Source organism: Salmo trutta, chromosome 5 (genome assembly GCF_901001165.1).
Source record: "Salmo trutta chromosome 5, fSalTru1.1, whole genome shotgun sequence".
Classification (NCBI taxonomy): Eukaryota; Metazoa; Chordata; class Actinopteri; order Salmoniformes; family Salmonidae; genus Salmo; species Salmo trutta.
In genome coordinates, this window is record NC_042961.1 from 64995885 (window position 1) to 65009786 (window position 13902).

Here is a 13902-nt window from a genome sequence, read left to right on the forward strand (position 1 = left end):
AGAAAGGGGAGACTCAGCTACAAACTAATATGACCCCACTATGGAAAGAGGAGACTCAAATACAAACTAATATGGCCCCACTATGGAAAGAGGAGACTCAGCTACAAACTAATATGACCCACTATGGAAAGAAGAGACTCTCAGTTACAAACTAATATGACCCCACTATGGAAAGAGGAGACTCAGCTACAAACTAATATGACCCACTATGGAAAGAGGAGACTCTCAGATACAAACTAATATGACCCCACTATGGAAAGAGGAGACTCCGATACAAACTAATATGACCCCACTATGAAAAGGGGAGACTCAGCTACAAACTAATATGACCCCACTTTGGAAAGGGGAGACTCAGCTAGAAACTAATATGACCCCAATTTGGAAAGGGGAGACTCTCAGCTACAAACTAATATGACCCCACTATGGAAAGAGGAGACTCTCAGCTACAAACTAATATGACCCCACTATGGAAAGGGGAGACTCTCAGCTACAAACTAATATGACCCCACTATGGAAAGGGGAGACTCAGCTACAAACTAATATGACCCCACTATGGAAAGGGGAGACTCAGCTACAAACTAATATGACCCCACTATGGAAAGGGGAGACTCAGATACAAACTAATATGACCCCACTATGGAAAGAGGAGACTCAGCTGCAAACTAATATGACCCCACTATGGAAAGGGGAGACTCTCAGTTACAAACTAATATGAACCCACTATGGAAAGAGGAGACTCTCAGCTACAAACTAATATGACCCCACTATGGAAAGAGGAGACTCTCAGCTACACACTAATATGACCCCACTATGGAAAGAGGAGACTCTCAGCTACAAACTAACAGCTACAACTGTCAAGGGACTCGTCTGAAGGTAAATAAATGGAATATATTTCCTTAGCTTTCTAATATCTTGTGGCTATAGGAGAGACTCTCCAAAACCTTATGATACATTTTTTGACTGTCTTTTTTGCCATTTCTGAATGTGTTAGTAGGACAGGCCAAAATAAATATTTTATCAAATCATCTTTATTAAAAAAAAATATACAGACAGGAGTCCTGAAATTCCAATGATCCATGGTAGACCATCTAAAACAATTCTATATGTGAGCTGACTAGAACCACCCTTTTAGAGGATATATTAAACCATATAGATAATAAACTATGTAGATATTAAACTATACAGATATTAAACCATACAGATATTAAACCATATAGATATTAAACTATATAGATATTAAACCATACAGATATTAAACCATATAGATATTAAACCATATAGATATTAAACCATACAGATATTAAACCATACAGATATTAAACCATACAGATATTAAACTATATAGATATTAAACCATATAGATATTAAACCATATTGATAATAGACTATATAGATATTAATCTATATAGAAATTAAACCATATAGACATTAAACTATTTAGATATTACACTATACAGATATTAGCATATACAGATATTAAACTATACATGTATTAAACTATATCGATATTAAACTATATAGATATTAAACTATATAGATATTAAATTATATGGACATTGAACTATACATATATTAACATATACAGATATTAAACTATACATATATTAAACTATATAGATATTTTACCATATAGGTATTCATCCATATGGATATTAAACTATATAGATATTAAACTATATAGATATTAAACTATATAGATATTAAACCTTATATATATTAAACCATGAAGATATTAAACCATATAGATATTTAACCATACAGACATTTAACCATACTGTCACGTCCTGACCAGTATAGGGGTCTATTTGTTATTGTAGCTTGGTCAGGACGTGGCAGAGGGTATTTGTTCTCATGATGAGCACGCAACCCGCTGTGCCTTGGTCTCAACATTACGACAACTATGACAGAACTACCCACCACAGCAGCGGAGGAAGGAGCAACGGGTGGACTGTCGCACGTCATGGACTTGGGAGCAGATTCTGGCTGGAGAGGGCCCATGGAGGAAGTCTGGTGAGGACTGGGAACGCTACCGGGGAACACGGCTGGCGAGGAAGCCGGAGAGGCACCCCCATGATTTTTGGGGGGGCACACGGGTAGTTTGGCTGGGCCAAGGGTGAGCCCTAAGCCAGCTCCCCGTGGTTATTGTGAGGAACGTATGGAGTGGAGGGCGCCAAGGTATGCAGAAGTGTGCACGATCTCGCCCATACGCACGCACAGTCCAGTGCGAGTGATCCCAGCCCCTCGCAAGTGCCGTGCTAGAGTGGGCATCCAGCCTGGTAGGAGGATGCCTGCGCAGCGCATCTGGTTGCTGGTGCGCCTCCTAGGTCCAGGCTACCCTATGCCTGCTCTACGCATGGCAACCATCAGGCCCCTGCACAGTCCGGTTCGCCCTGTACCAGCACTCCGCTCGTGCAGGGCTACTAGTTCCATCCAGCCAGGACGGGTTGTGCAGGAGGTGCGATCGAGACTGCCAGTGCGCCTCCACGGTCCGGTATATCCACAGCCAGCATCACGCACCAGGCCTTCAGTGCGTCAGCCCAGTCCAACTCAGCCTGTTCCCGCTCCCCGCACTAGCCCTGAGGTGCGTGTCCCCAAACTGGCATATCCAGTACCAGCACCGCGCATCAGGCTTCCAGTGCGTCAGCCCAGTCCAACTTAGCCTGTTCCCGCTCCTCGCCCTAGCCCTGAGGTGCGTGTCCCTAAACTGGCACATCCAGTACCAGCACCACACATCAGGCTTCCAGTGCGTTAGCCCAGTCCAACTCGGCCAGTTCCTGCTCCCCGCACTAGCCCTGAGGTGCGTGTCTCCAGGCTGGTGCTTCCACTACCAGCCCCACGCATCAGGCTTCCAGTGCGTCAGCCCAGTCCCGAGCTTCCGACGACAGTGCCCCGTCCAGAGTGTCCGGCAACAGTACCCCGTCCAGAGTGTCCGACGACAGTGCCCCGTCCAGAGTGTCCGGAGACAGTACCCCGTCCAGAGTATCCGACGACAGTGCCCCATCCAGAGTGTCCAGCGACAGTGCCCCGTCCAGAGTGTCCAGCGACAGTGCCCCGTCCAGAGTGTCCGGAGACAGTGCCCCGTCCAGAGTGTCCGGCGACAGTGCCCCGTCCAGAGTGTCCGGCGACAGTGCCCCGTCCAGAGTGTCTGACGACAGTTCCCCGTCCAGAGTGTCCGACGACAGTGCCCCGTCCAGAGTGTCTTGCGACAGTGCCCCGTCCAGAGTATTCGGCAACAGTGCCCCGTCCAGAGTGTCTGGCGACAGTGCCCCGTCCAGAGTGTCCGGAGACAGTGCCCCGTCCAGAGTGTCCGGAAACAGTTCCCCGTCCAGAGTGTCCGGTAATAGTGTATAGCCCGGAACCGAGTGAGACGGCCTACAGTTTGGATCCAAGAGAGACGGCCCACTGTTCAGAGCTGAGTGAGACGGCCCACAGTTTGGAACGAAGTGAGAGGGTCTACAGTCCGGAACCGAGTAAGACGGCCTACAGTCCGAAACCAAGTGAGACAGCCTACAGTCCGGAACCAAGTGAGAGGGCCTATAGTTCAGAACCGAGTGAGTGTGCCTACAGCTCAGGACCGAGTGAGTCTGCCTACAGCTCAGAATCGAGTGAGTCTGCCTACGGTCCAGAACCGAATTAGTCTGCCTACGGTCCGGAACAAATGAGTCTGCCTAAAGGCCAGAACCGAGTGAGTCTGCCTATAGCTCAGAACCGAGTGAGTCTGCCTACAGCTCAGAACAGAGTGAGTCTGCCTACGGTCCGGAAACGAATGAGTCTGCCTACGGTCCGGAACCGAGTGAGTCTGCCTACGGTCCGGAACCGAGTGAGTCTGCCTACGGTCCGGAACCGAGTGATTCTGCCTACAGTCTGGAGCTTCCAGAGTCGGCCTACAGTCCGGAGCTCCCAGAGACGCTCTACAGCCCTGAGCATTCAGCAGGGGTGGACAGGTTGGGGGGGGGAAGTAGACCTGAGCCTGAGCCACCTCCAGTATAGGTTGGTTGGGGAGGGGGGGGGTGTAGCACAGGAGCCGTCGTTAACGGCAGCCACCCTCTCTTCCCTCCCTTTAGTTAGGGGTTTATTTGGGGGTTTTTGTTGAGGTATATATATATATATATATATATATTAAATTACGTTGATATTAAACCATACAGATATTAAACCACATGTATACTAAATTATGTTGATATTAAACTATACAGATATTAAACCATACAGATATTAAACTATACAGATATTGAACCATATATATATATATATATATATATATATATATTAAACTATATAGATATTAAACCATACAGATATTAAACTATATTTATATATATCACATTATGTTGATATTAAACCATACAGACATTAAACCATACAGATATAAAAAAATACAGATATTAAACCATACAAATATTAAACCATATAGATATTAAACCTTACAGATGTTAAACCATACAGATATTAAACTATACAGATATTAAACCTTATAGATATTACACCTTACAGATATTAAACAATGTAGATATTAAACCATACACATTTTAAACTATAAGATATCACATCATACAGATATTAAACTATATAGATATTAAACTAAACATTTATTAGTTTAATAAATAAACTATTTATTAGACCTGCATATACTTATGTCATGCAATAAAATGCAAATTAATTACTTAAAAATCATACAATGTGATTTTCTGGATTTTTGTCTCTCACAGTTGAAGTGTACCTATGATAAAAATTACAGACCTCTACATGCTTTGTAAGTAGGAAAACCTGCAAAATCGGCAGTGTATCAAATACTTGTTCTCCCCACTGTATATATATTAAACTTTTTGGGTAATATTCAACTCACAGAGTAGAAGACAGGTGCGTTCCATCTCAACGTGTCGATCACTAACTGTATCTAAACTCTAGTGACTTGAAGCCTGTCCATCCCCCCACCCACCTCTCCTCTTTCCCCGTCTATACTTCCTCTTGAGATGGACTGAGAGGTGTGAAAGATGTGTGTGACAGAATGAGGGGGCCTAGAGAGGAGAGAAACACAGAATGAGAGAGAGATAGAGAGAGAGGGAGGGAGAGAAGAGAGAGACAAATAGAGAGATAGAGAGAGAAGAGATAGACAGAGAGAGAGATAAAGAGAGAGAGAGAGATAGATAGGAATAGAAAGAGAGAGAGACACACAGAGAGAGAGGTGGAGAGAGAAATAGAGAGAAAGGGATATATAGAAGAGAGGGACAGAGAGAAGAGAGACAGAGAGAGTTAGATAAATAGAGATATAGAGAAAGGGGGGTATATAGAAGAGAGGGACAGAGAGAGAGAGAGATGGAGAGAGGGAGAGAGACAGAGAGATAGAGAGAAAGAGAGAAAGAGAGAGAGAGAAAGAGAGAGAGACAGACAGTCTCTCTCTCCCTCTCGCACACAGACTTGCTGTCTTGACCTCTGAATGCTTGGCTATGAAAAGCCAACTGACATTTCCTCCTGAGGTGCTGACCGGCTGCTCCCTCTACAACCACTGGGATTATTATCATTTACTCCTGAGGTGCTGACCTGTTGCCCCCTCTACAACCACTGGGATTATTATCATTTACTCCTGAGGTGCTGACCTGTTGCCCCCTCTACAACCACTGGGATTATTATCATTTACTCCTGAGGTGCTGACCTGTTGCTCCCTCTACAACCACTGGGATTATTATCATTTACTCCTGAGGTGCTGACCTGTTGCTCCCTCTACAACCACTGGGATTATTATCATTTACTCCTGAGGTGCTGACCGGCTGCACCCTCTACAACCACTGGGATTATTATCATTTACTCCTGAGGTGCTGACCGGCTGCACCCTCTACAACCACTGGGATTATTATCATTTACTCCTGAGGTGCTGACCGGCTGCACCCTCTACAACCACTGGGATTATTATTATTTACTCCTGAGGTGCTGACCGGCTGCACCCTCTACAACCACTGTTTATATTATTTGACCCTGCTGGTCATCTGTGAATGTTTGAACAGCTTGAAAAATGATCTAGCCTTTATGGCCATGTACTCTTATAATCTCCAACCAGTTCGGATTTAAGTATAACTTTATATGACTGAAGCCTTTAGTGAGAGGTCTAATGCTTTAAAATGTAATAGTATAAAAAAATGTCTGCCCTCTGATTTCATACTCATTATATAAATAGGCCCATGTGCACCTCCATCATATGAACCGCACTAAAGCGATTTAATTAAAGTTTGTAATATTGTCATTATTTAATAATATTGTTATTATTATTATTATTATTAAACCTGCATTACAATTATATAAAAGCCCCTTAGATATTTTGTGTTTTATTTACAGTAGTGATGGACAGCTAGATCGAATTACATTTAGAGGATTCTAAATTCATATCCAATTATAATGCAGGGTTAATAATACATGAATATATTTGTTAATGCAACTTTTTGTTGGGGCAAATCTGCTTTTAGAGTACTTAAGCATCAAATACATGGCAAGAGGCCCATTTTGGCCATTAGGCTACACTTTACAATAGGACAAATATATTACTGAATTAGATTTTAAAAATTGTGCGCCACCCTGTGGGACTCCCAATCACGGCCGGTTGTGATACAGCCTGGAATTGAACCAGGGTGACTGTAGTGTCAAGTACTCATTAACTCTGTCTTCAATGATTTTTTTGGGTTGCATTATTCATGACCAGAAACATCCAGTAAACCAGGTTATGGGTGGGCCCAGTAGAAAGCCCCTTGGTTATAACCAGGTCTATAGTATGGCTGTGGTTATGGGTGGGCCCAGTAGAAAGCCCCTTGGTAATAACCAGGTCCAGAGTATGGCTGTGGTTATGGGTGGGCCCAGTAGAAAGCCCCTTGGTAATAACCAGGTCCAGAGTATGGCTGTGGTTATGGGTGGGCCCAGTAGAAAGCCCCTTGGTAATAACCAGGTCTATAGTATGGCTGTGGTTATGGGTGGGCCCAGTAACAAGTTGGATAAAGTCCAAAGATCTAAAATGATTCAGACATTCAATGGCCTTGGAGTCAGTCTCTTTGTCAACATGAATAATAAAATCACCCAACACAATGATTATATCATAGTTCTCAAGGACAACAGACAATAGTTCAGATAAATTAGTAAAGAAAGTGGGGCTGTGGTTTGGTGGCCTACACAGGGTTATGGCCAGCACCAGTGGCTGACATTTAAACAGTATAACATGATGCTCTGGTCTGGTGGCTGACATTTAAACAGTATAACATGATGCTCTGGTCTGGTGGCTGACATTTAAACAGTATAACATGATTCTCTGGTCTGGTGGCTGACATTTAAACAGTATAACATGATTCTCTGGTCTGGTGGCTGACATTTAAACAGTATAACATGATGCTTACAGCTGAGAGCATTAGTAGTAGCTTTATGTGAACAACATCACCCATAGTTAAACACCAATGTCCCTTTGTCACACACAGATGTGACCCGCTTCAGGAAACTAGGCGTACAACTGAAAGCCTTAGTAAAAATAGAGGCTGTCTCCACCCCACCACATACAGATCCTTATCAGAGCAGGAGATCTGTGTCTGTTTGAGGTTATAGCTGTATGTGAACAACATCACCCATTGTTAAACACCTCTGTCCCTCAGTCACACATTTTACATGTCTTTTTAGGTCACTTAGCTCTTGTCCAGAGAGACTTACAGTAGTTAGTTGATACATTTTTGTACTTTTTCCTGTACTGGTCCTCCGTGGGAATCAAACCCACAACCCTGGCGTTGCAAGGGCCATGCTCTACCAACTGAGCCACACGGGAAACAGACACACACACTGAGCCATATACACAGACACACACACACACACACAGACAGATAAACAAACACACACACACAGACACAGCAACACAAACACACACAGACAGACACAGCAACACAAACACACACAGACAGACACAGCAACACAAACACACACAAACACACATAGACACACACATTGAGCCATGTACATAGACACACACACTGAGCCATATACACAGACACACACACACAGACAGATAAACAAACACGCACACACAGAAACACAAACACACACAGACACACACAGACAGACACTGTACCATGACAGGTTGGGCCTTCCAGGTCATGTCACACAGGGGTCCTGAAATGATGGCATATTCCTGGATGAAATGTCTGTAATAACCGGTTATTCCCAGAAAAGCACATACCTTTTTCTTATTCACTGGTTGAGGCCAATTCTGTATCGCAGCGACCTTCTTCTTTTGTGGTTTATCAACCCTCGCCCTATGGAATAGCCCAGATAGTCTGCTTCACTTACCCCCAGCGTGCATTTCCTTGGGTTGGCCGTGAGTCCTGCTTGCCCAAAGACCCTCAATGACCGCTGTTAATCTGTCACGACTTCCGCCGAAATTGGAGCCTCTCCTTGTTCGGGCGGCGTTCGGTGGTCGGCGTCACCGGTCTTCTAGCCATCATCGATCCACTTTTCATTTTCCATGTGTTTTGTCTTGTCTTCCCACACACCTGGTTTCAATTCCATCATTACATGTTGTGTATTTAACCCTCTGTTCCCCCCATGTACTTGTCCGGAATTGTTTATTGTATGTGCATGTGCACGTCTATCTGGTGAGCGACGGGTTTTGTACCCATTTATTGTTTGTTCTGTTTCCGGTGGTTTTTATTATTAAAATGCTCCGTTGTAAACACAGTTTTTTGCTCCACCATCTTGGCACCGCCATGGACAGCGGAGACCTCGACAAGTCTGGTTCATCCTTGGGAGCAATTTCCAAACGCCTGAAGGTACCACATTCATCTGTACAAACAATAGTACGCAAGTATAAACACCATGGGACCACGCAGCCGTCATACCGCTCAGGATGGAGACGCGTTCTGTCTCCTAGAGATGAATATACTTTGGTGCGAAAAATGCAAATCAATCCCAGAACAACTGCAAAGGACCTTGTGAAGTTGCTGTAGGAAACAGGTACAAAAGTATCTATATCCACAGTAAAACGAGTCCTACATCGACATAACCTGAAAGGCCACTCAGCAAGGAAGAAGCAACTGCTCCAAAACTGCCATAAAAAAGCCAGACTACGGTTTGCAACTGCACATGGGGACAAAGATCGTACTTTTTGAAGAAATGTCCACTGGTCTGATGAAACTAAAATATAACTATTTGGCCATAATGACCATCGGTTCAGGTGCAGGACGTGGACCCCGCTCCACCCTCGGCGTCGCCCACTTAGGTGGTGCCCCTGGCCGCGTCGGAGGACTGGTGGGCGACCCTGACTGCGCCCGGCTGGCGGGCGATTCCTGCTGCGCCCAGCTGGCGGGCGACCCTGGCTGCGCCCGGCTGGCGGGAGTCCCTGGCGGCTCCAGACTGGCGGGCGGCTCTGGCGGCTCTAGACTGGCGGGCGGCTCTGGCGGCTCCAGACTGGCGGGCGCCTCTGGCGGCTCCAGACTGGCGGGCGGCTCTGGCGGCTCCAGACTGGCGGGCGGCTCTGGCGGTTCCAGACTGGCGGGCGGCTCTGGCTGCTCCAGACTGGCGAGGCTGGGCTGACGCACTAGAAGCCTGATGCGTGGGGCTGGTACTGGACGTGCCAGCCTGGAGACACGCACCTCAAGGCTAGTGCGTGTAGCGGGAAACACTGGACCGTAGAGGCGCACTGGCGGTCTCGAGCGCAGGACTGGCATCACCCCTACTGGCTGGATGCCCACTTTCCCCTGGCACATGCGGGGCGTTTGTACTGCGTGTACCGGCCTGAAAATGCCCGGCCTCGCCACAGCACCCATCACCCCAAAGCACGGGACCTGTCCAGTATGTCTCTGCCCAAAAAGGGTACGGGGAGCTGGCTCCATCCTCGCCCAGCCAAACTACCCTTGTGCCCCCCCCAAAAAAAATTATTGGGGCTGCCTCTCGGGCTCCCTTACCAGCCGTGTTCCCCGGTCCTCACCAGATTTCCTCCGCTGCTTGGTCCTTTTAAGGTGGGTAGTTCTCACACAGGTGTAGCCGTGTTGAATCGACCAAAATGCAGCCGGGATGTGAATACTCATCTTTATATTTATTTTGAATAAAGCACACGGGAAAACAATAAACAAGAATGACTAGTGACAGTTTTACAGGCTATACATTCACTAGCAGTGCGAAATACAACTACCCACCATACAAAACAAACATACCTCTGCCACGCCCTGACCAAATAATACAAATAATCCTCTATACTGGTGACAATAGCTCGCCATCACAGCGAGCTATACAGACACCCGCCAAGTTCGGGGCCACCTAAACTCAGAATTAGTATTATAAATATTGTCTTACCTTTGCTGATCTTCGTCAGAATGCACTCCCAGGACTGCTACTTCCACAAGAAATGTTGTTTTTGTTCGAAATAATCCATATTTATGTCCAAATACCTCCGTTCTGTTCGTGCGTTCCAAATGCATAATCCAAATGCATAATGCGCGAGCGCAATTCGAGACACAAAAAGTCAAAATGTTCCATTACCGTACTTAGAAGCATGTCAAACGTTGTTTAAAATCAATCTTTATGGTATTTCTAACGTAGAGTTGCGATAATATTCCAACCGGACAATAGCGTATTCATTCAAGGAGAAAAAGAAGGAACAGCGGTTCTCGTGGCACCGCGCATATCCAATCACTTTATTGCCAGGCAGTCCACTCAGTAACTGAGCTCAGTAACTGAGCTCCTATTATCTGCCCAGTGACAGGAGAATGCTGAAAGAACATTCTGAAGGCTTTAGACAGCCAATGGAAGCCTTAGGAAGTCCAACGTAACCCCACAGATACTGTAGTTTCGAAAGGGACTAGAAAGAAGAAGTACAATTCTGATCCTCCACTTCCTGGTTGACTTTTTCTCAGGTTTATGCCTGCCATATGAGTTCTGTTATACTCACAGACACCATTCAAACAGTTTTAGAAACTTCAGAGTGTTTCCTATCCAAATCTGCCAATGATATGCATATTCTAGTTCCTGGGCCAGAGTAGTAACCAGTTTAATTTGGGTACGTTTTTCATCCGGCCGTGAAAATACTACCCCTTACACCTCAACAAGTTAAACAAATCAAAATATATTTTATATTTGAGATTCTTCAAAGGAGCCACCCTTTGCCTTGATTATAGTTTTTTCACACTCTTGGCATTATTTTAACCATCTTCATGTGGTAGTCACTTGGAATGCATTTCAATTAACAGGTGAGCCTTATTAAAAAACAATTTTGTGGAATTTCTCTTCATAGTGCGTTTGAGCCAATCAGTTGTGTTGTGACAAGGTAGGGTTAGAAAAGAGAAGATAGCCCTGTTTGGTAAAAGACCAAGTGTCACGTCCTGACCAGTAAAGGGGTTATTTGTTATTATAGTTTGGTCAGGACGTGGCAGGGGGTATTTGTTTAGAGTGTTTCGGGGTTTGTTGGGCTATGTGTTTAGGAAGAGGGGTGTTTGTTTTATGTGGTTCGGGATATGTATTTATGTAGAGGGGTGTTTGTTTAGAGTGTTCCGGGGTTTTTGGTTAATGTTCTATGTGAGTGTATTTCTATGTTCTAGTTTAGTCTTTCTATTTCTATGTTTAGTTGATGGGGTTGACCTTCAATTGGAAGCAGCTGCTCTTCATTGCTTCTAATTGAAGGTCTTATTTAAGAGGGGTGTTTTGTCATGGGATTTTGTGGGAAGTTGTTGTTGTATTGCTGTGTGTTAGCCTGCAACACTGTTCGTTCGATCGTTTTCTTGTTTTGTTTCGTTTGTGTTCAATAAAAGTCATTATGACGACGTACGACGACCGTTACACCAAGTCCATATTATGGCAAAAAACTGCTCAAATAAGAAAAGAGAAACGACAGTCCATTATTACTTTAAGAAATGAAGGTCAGGCAAATCTGTCATTTTTTCAAGAACTTTGAAAGATTCTTCAAGTGGAGTCGCAAAAACCATCAAACGCAATGATGAAACTGGCTTTCATAAGGATCACAACAGGAAAGAAAGACAGAGTTTCCTTTGTTACAGAGGATAAGTTCATTAGTTACCAGCCTCAGAAATTGACAATTAACTGCACCTCAGATTGCATCCCAAATAAATGCTTCACAGAGGTCAAGTAACAGACACATCTCAACATCAACTGTTCAGAGGAGACAGAGTGAAACAAGCCTTCATGATAGAATTGCTGCAAAGAAACCACTACTAAAGGACACCAAAAGAGGAAAAGGCTTGCTTGGACCATTAAACACGAGTAATGGACTTGTGAGACGCAAATTAGTTGAACGGATGATCTCCGCCTGTGTATTTCCCACCGTGAAGCATGGAGGAGGAGGTGTTATGTGTGGGGGTGCTTTGCTGGTGACATTGTCTGTGATTTATTTCGAATTCAAGGCACACTTAACCAGCATGGCCACCACAGCATTCTGCAGCGATACACTTAGTGGGACTATCATTTGTTTTTCAACAGGACAACGACATAAAGCACACCTCCAGGCTGTGTAAGGGCTATTTGACCAAGAAGGAGAGTGATGGAGTGCTGCATCAGATGACCTGGCCTCCACAATCACCTGACCTCAACCCAATTGAGATGGTTTGGGATGAGTTGGACCGCAGAGTGAAGGAAAATCTGCCAAAAAGTGCCCAGCATATGTGGGAACTCCTTCCCACATATTCCCCAAGAAGCTGGTTGAGAGAATGCCAAGAGTGTGCAAAGCTGTCATAAAAGCAAAGAGTGGCTACTTTGAAGAATATATGGTATATTTTGATTTGTTTAACACTTTTTTGGTTACTACATGATTCCATATGTGTTATTTCATAGTTTTGATGACCTCACTATTATTCTACAATGTAGAAAATAGTAAAAAAATAAAGAAAAACCCTTGAATGAGTGGGTACTGTATGTATTGACTGGTACTGTATGTATTGTCTAATGACCAAGCGAGATTACAAGAACACAAATTATTATGAATATAACATCTCACACTTAACAGTGTAAAGAAGAACCAAATAATCTGAATGTCAAAGTTTCTCATATTCTCACCTGTCACAGTCATCCAGCTCTCTGGTGAATCTCCTTTAGAGTTGGTACACTTGTAGAGTCCTTCATCTGACTTGGATACTGCAGGGATGGTCATCTCTCCTGAAGACTCAGCCCTGATGAGGGATCCATCTTTGTAGAAAACAGCTGTGAGGTCAGAGGGAGTTCCCTGATATCTGCAGCGCAGAGTCACAGAATCTCCCTCAGTCACAGGAAGGGCAGGGCTCTCCAGGATCACAGCTCCAGCTGTATATAATATATAAACATTATATATAAACAGGTCTCTCCAGGATCACAGCACCAGCTGTATATAATATATAAACATCATATATTTACAGGTCTCTCCAGGATCACAGCTCCAGCTGTATCTAATATATAAACATCATATATAAACAGGTCTCTCCAGGATCACAGCTCCAGCTGTATATAATATATAAACATCATATATAAACAGGTCTCTCCAGGATCACAGCTCCAGCTGTATATAATATATAAACATCATATATAAACATAACATCAGCTATCTGAAACCAGATGAACCCCTAAACACTATAATGTTAGTAGATGGTGTTTGTTGACATACAGTGGGGGAAAAAAGTATTTAGTCAGACACCAATTGTGCAAGTTCTCCCACTTAAAATGATGAGAGAGGCCTGTAATTTTCATCATAGGTACACGTCAACTATGACAGACAAAATGAGAAAAAAAATCCAGAAAATCACATTGTAGGATTTTTTATGAATTTATTTGCAAATTATGGTGGAAAATAGTATTTTAAATAGATAAATGTACTCACCTTCACCTTGTCCGAGGCTACAGTATACCAGTGTACTCAACAGCACTGAAACACACAGAGAGAACTATCACTATGGTACATGATGTAAACAC

At 44.1% G+C, this 13902-nt stretch overlaps 1 protein-coding gene across 6 annotated transcripts in view; it reads right to left on the reverse strand.

Annotated features, from left to right (window-relative positions):
• Positions 1–13902, reverse strand: part of LOC115194768 (Fc receptor-like protein 5) — a 342937-nt gene that overhangs the window by 41803 nt on the left and 287232 nt on the right. For all 6 annotated transcript variants that reach the window (XM_029754693.1, XM_029754691.1, XM_029754692.1 and 3 more), the window contains exon 4: positions 13018–13260. In XM_029754693.1, the coding sequence (XP_029610553.1) occupies positions 13018–13260 (243 nt within the window). The remainder of the gene's footprint in view (positions 1–13017; positions 13261–13902) is intronic.